Source organism: Pinus tabuliformis, chromosome 5_1 (genome assembly GCF_031772625.1).
Source record: "Pinus tabuliformis cultivar Carrire ecotype Pingquan chromosome 5_1, CPIR1, whole genome shotgun sequence".
Taxonomy (NCBI): Eukaryota; Viridiplantae; Streptophyta; class Pinopsida; order Pinales; family Pinaceae; genus Pinus; species Pinus tabuliformis.
The window spans coordinates 734,792,088-734,797,049 of NC_142305.1; the positions used below are offsets into that span (position 1 = coordinate 734,792,088).

General features: G+C 36.3%; 1 protein-coding gene across 1 annotated transcript; it reads left to right on the forward strand.

Annotated features, from left to right (window-relative positions):
• Positions 1–872: 872 nt before the first annotated feature.
• Positions 873–1,676, forward strand: LOC149167035 ((RS)-norcoclaurine 6-O-methyltransferase-like). The gene has a single exon (XM_089430342.1). The coding sequence runs from the start codon at positions 873–875 to the stop codon at positions 1,674–1,676; it is 804 nt and encodes a 267-aa protein (XP_089286468.1).
• The last annotated feature ends 3,286 nt before the right edge of the window (positions 1,677–4,962 follow it).

Consider the following 4,962-nt stretch of genomic DNA (forward strand, 5'->3'; position numbering starts at 1 on the left):
GGGACATAATCCCATAAATTTCTAGATCAGAGGGTGATTCTACATATATTGGATATATTCTCTAATTTTACTATATTTGACATAGTATTTTGGATCTGGCTTTCGATGATGCAGCTAGTGGAGAGTTTGTTGTGAACCAAGAAAACCCACTTTGACTAGCCACTCTATAAAAATGATGTCCAAGATTAGGAGATTGATGAAGAATACTAGTAGCTCTAGACTCATTATGAACTCCCAAAACAATGTGGCTAAAAGATGCTCTATTTAGACAAACATAGACAACTATACAAAAAACCCTAATATTTATAGAGAAAATAAAAAATATTATTCTAAATGTTAACTATTTTATAATTAGTTTATTTTAAATTACATACAATTGATACATTAAAATATTTTTAATATATATAAATTATTTTCTTTCTTAAAAGAAAATATTTCTTAAATTCACTTTAAATGTTTTGAATATTTATTTAATTTTTATTTTTTTATGATTTTTAGAAAGAAAAAATTTATTTGATCCACCATGAATAAAATTTCAACTTAGATAGAAAGCAATCTTCACCCGAATGCTATAATTGGCAAAGTTATGCGTAGAGCTTTGATCCCTCAAATTTATGGTCCAATCGTATAGAAAGTATGGACACCAAAAAAACTGCTCAAGAAAAAGACTAGGTACACAGAAGTGCCGCTGCAAAAGTGATTTCTTCCGTTTAAAAGAAAAACTGCTCCAGAAAAAGACCATGTACACGGAAGAGGTGCTCCAAAAGTGATTTCTTCCGTTTAAAAAAACATATGAAGGAACAAATGGATTGTAGCCATACGCCCTCCCCTTCACCTTTATAATCCCGGCAACACCCAGTAACTGCGCAGCCATGGATGAGTCTTCCCCGGCAACACCCAGTCAATGCGCAGCCATGGGTGAGCCTTCCTCTCTTTTTTCAGCAACTTCTGCTGCTGCTTCTGCCCCAGATGCCGCCCTCCAAATATATACTTCTCCCTCGCCCCAACTGCAACTCTACGACATGATCTTTCCTCTGGTGAAGCCCTTGGCCTTGAAGGCAGCCGTTAACCTGAACATTCCCGACATTATCGCCACCCACGGTGGAGGTGAACGTCGTTCTCTCTCTGTAGAGGACACCGCTTCCCACATTGCAGCATCCGCGCCCTGCAACACGAATATGAATATGAAGGCACCTCACTTGGAATACCTATTTCGCCTTCTCAGATATTTGGCTTCCTACAATGTCTTCACTGAGACCTCACACGCTGGGGGGGCTGCAGAGTTTAAGCGATACAGATATGGCCTCACTGCCCTTTCCGAGCTGCTAACAGCGCAGAATGAATATGCGTGCGTCCCTCAATTATTCGCAGCCACCGGTAAGGTCCATTGGGCGGGATTGCAGCATCTGCACGAAACTACGATAGAAGGCTGCCCCGCCTTCAGCAAAGCTTTTGGCATGAACGCATGGGATTATTTCAGAACAAATCATCAAGAAAACGAGATTTTTAATAGGGCTCTCGCCAGTGACACTCGTGCGGTTATGGCTTCCGTTGTGAAGGCTTATGATGATGGGTTTAAGAATTTAAATACGGTGGTGGACGTTGCAGGAGGAACGGGATCGGCCATATATCATGGTATTATAAGAAAATTTATGTATGAATTAAGAATTTCATGAGTAAATTTTTATAATTAATAATATTGTTCCATATTATTTTAAATGAATATATGTTACATTTATATATTAATTTTTTTATAATTAATAATAATTATAATAATTTAAAATGAAATTATAAAATAATTAGTTTTTATGATGTTTTAAATTTTAGTCATTTAAGATATATTATAAATTAAGTGTTTTGATATTTATTCTAGATTAATTGATATCACATTTATCAACCATTTAATTTATATGGTTGTTGTAAAAAAGATATATAACAATTTTATAAAATGTTTTATTAATTATATAGAAATATAATGTGTTTTTTTTACTCATAATTATCAATTTTATATTTAAAATATACATTTTAAACTATTAAATTTTTCTATTTATAATTGTCAATTTTGTACTTGAAATATACATTTTAAAATATTAAATTAAATATAAATATCGTATATCTCAAAATATTAAATTGAATACAAATATTTACATTTCACTTGGCTATATTTTACTTATCTTAACTCACTTATATAATAGGTTATCCTTAATTCTTACCATCACCCATACATTTGAATGGGTAAGATTTTATTTTTAATACATTTGTGTTAATAATTTAAAATGGTTATTGAAATGCTTATATAGCTTTTTAATATTGGTAAATATTTAGCCTAAGCTGACTAGAATTTTTAGCATGTCTCCTCCCCTAGCACAAGGCACAACCACCCTCCATAAGATTTGATCCTAGCTTGCCTTGCTAACAAAGCCCATCCTCAACCAATTGTGCTAATAAAACTTGAGTATTTAGCATATTAAAATTATATTAAAAAAAGGTATTATATATAAAATTTTCAAAATAATTTATTAATAAAAATGAAAATAAAAATTATTAAAATAATTTTGATTTTGTTCAACTCAAAATTAATTCATTTTTAAATTTTTTATATTTGTAAAATTATTTTTATATTTATGAAAATTTTGAATTAGTAATTGCAAAAGGTGTCTTTACAATGCACAATTGTTAATCTTAAACCTTGTAAACACAATTGTTATTAATATTACTTAAACCTTTTAAACACAATTATTAATAATATTACTTCAACCTTTTAGACACAATTATTAATAATAGTGGGTGGCATGGCCTCACCCATGCATGCTAAAGCACGTGGCTAGTAAAGAACCTTGAAATTATGGCCTACGCCCTATTGTGGTTTTTACTTGAAAAGATTTAGGTTCAGCATTGTGAATGGAAGAAGAATCTTGATCCAGGTGGATATTGGTGGCCACCCACCAATTCCACCTACACCTCTCAGTCAGTTTCATATGTTTCCTTAATTGTAGCTAAATTTACTATTTTTGGCAATTTTTCGGGTCGTGAACTTCTAGAGCCGTTTTCAGGCCCTAAACGATGTTTTTTAGGCAAAACAACGTTTACAAAAGCAATTGTGGCGATAGTTGTAGTCCTCAGAGAGATATTTCCAACGAGGTATCGTACGCATCAAACCGAGATAATATGACTAAGTTACGACCCCAAGAAGTTAGCTCTCCAACTAACCCCAACGGGGCCCATAAACTCTTGTTGTTACATCTCATTGGGTTAGGGTTTTGGTCGTTTAGGGTTTTCTCTTATTGTTAAATAATAAAAAGACCCTTTAGCCTCATTGTTACTTAGTTCAGAGACATGTAGCCATCACATCTCTTCTCAGATAAAAACTATCATCACCAGAGCTAGTCTTATTTCCATTCTATTTCTAAGCATACTTCATTATTTTTCTATTAATGAAGTGAAGTGTTATTTCTACTGCATCTTTGTATTTACAGTTATATCTGCAATTTGCTGTGTTCCTGTTTAAACCGTAATTAGTGGTATCAGAGCAGTCTTCTCTTTCTCTGTTTTTCTTTGCATGTCCCCATTGAGGTCGAGATATAAGGAGTTAGGGATTGATTTGGTTGAACACTTGCAAGATCATCTTCGCAAATCCAAATGGACTCCCATGGCAGATGAAAAGAAATATGAGGGCGCAGGAGATCCTATCAAAATCTTGCTCGAAGAAGCCCTTGAGCAACAAAGGAACGCGATGATGGACAACTTTTCCCAAATCCTTCAGTGGCTACCCGGGGGTGATGAATCTACTTCTAGCAGCTACTCTGGAAGGGCCACACTCTTTAAGGTACAAGTTAACTTTGACATTCGCATATTTGAGGGTCAGATAGATGCGGATGTCATAGATAAATGGTTAAATCTACTAGAAGGGTATTTTTCTATTCTTGATTTTTCCAGCCAGGAAAATATCACTTTTGCACTTTTCAAAGCTGCCCCCCACGTGAAGGACTAGTGGGAAACCTACTGCGAACAGAAGGATGGAAGTACGTCCTCACTGCTTTCAGCGCATGTACTTGGAATTCATTATGGGATGCCATCAAGGAGCAGTACTACCCTGTCGGAAGCTATGAGCATAAATACATAAACTAGACCATGTTGCGGCAGGTAAGGGACCATGACGTGCCGAAGTTTACCAATATTTTTTCATACCCTTCGCACAAATTTGGGTATCAAGGATTCAGAGCGGCATTTGGTAGTCAAATACCGTGGCTACCAGCATAGGTTCATCCAAGACGAGATGGATTTCCTGGACATCTCCTCTCTCGGCACGACGCACCGATACACTATCAAGATCGAGTAGAAGTTTAAAGAAAGGAAGAGAGAGTTTGGGTCTATGAATCCGAAGAACAAAGGACAAAGCCAAGGCGGGATGACTGAAGACAACCTGTCGAAGATGCTAGAAAATAACACCACTACAAAATCAAAGAAGGACACATGAGAGTGGTTTGAGTTCCATAGGAGCCCCAATCACAACACAAGTGAGTGTTGGACCAAGCAGTCGTTTGTGGCTGAGTTGAAGGCTTCAGAATTAGATGCATGTTTTGACCCTGAGTCAGAACCCGACAAGAGGAATGACAAAGGGAAGCAGATTATTGATGCATAGCCCAATGCCACTGTTGCCACCGCCAAGATTCAGAAGAATGAGCCCAACAATCTAGAGGAGGTGGAGCATCTTTTCCACGCACAAATGTGGGTAAAGGGTTCGCTGTTGTAATTCATTGTCCACAGTGGCAGCCAAAAGAACCTCAGTTCAGCAAAGGTCGTGAAGCGGCTAGGCCTACTGATCATACCACACCCACACCTACACAACATCGGGTGGCTTCACCAATGACGCGATCTTCGAGTCAGCTAATAGTGTCGCCTTCCTACAACATCAAGCCCTTCATAGATCAGGTATTGTGTGATGTTTCTCCTCTCGATGTT

Bases quoted from the DNA above. Each gene is read 5' to 3' on its own strand.
- LOC149167035 (XM_089430342.1), top strand. From the start codon at position 873: ATGGATGAGTCTTCCCCGGCAACACCCAGTCAATGCGCAGCCATGGGT.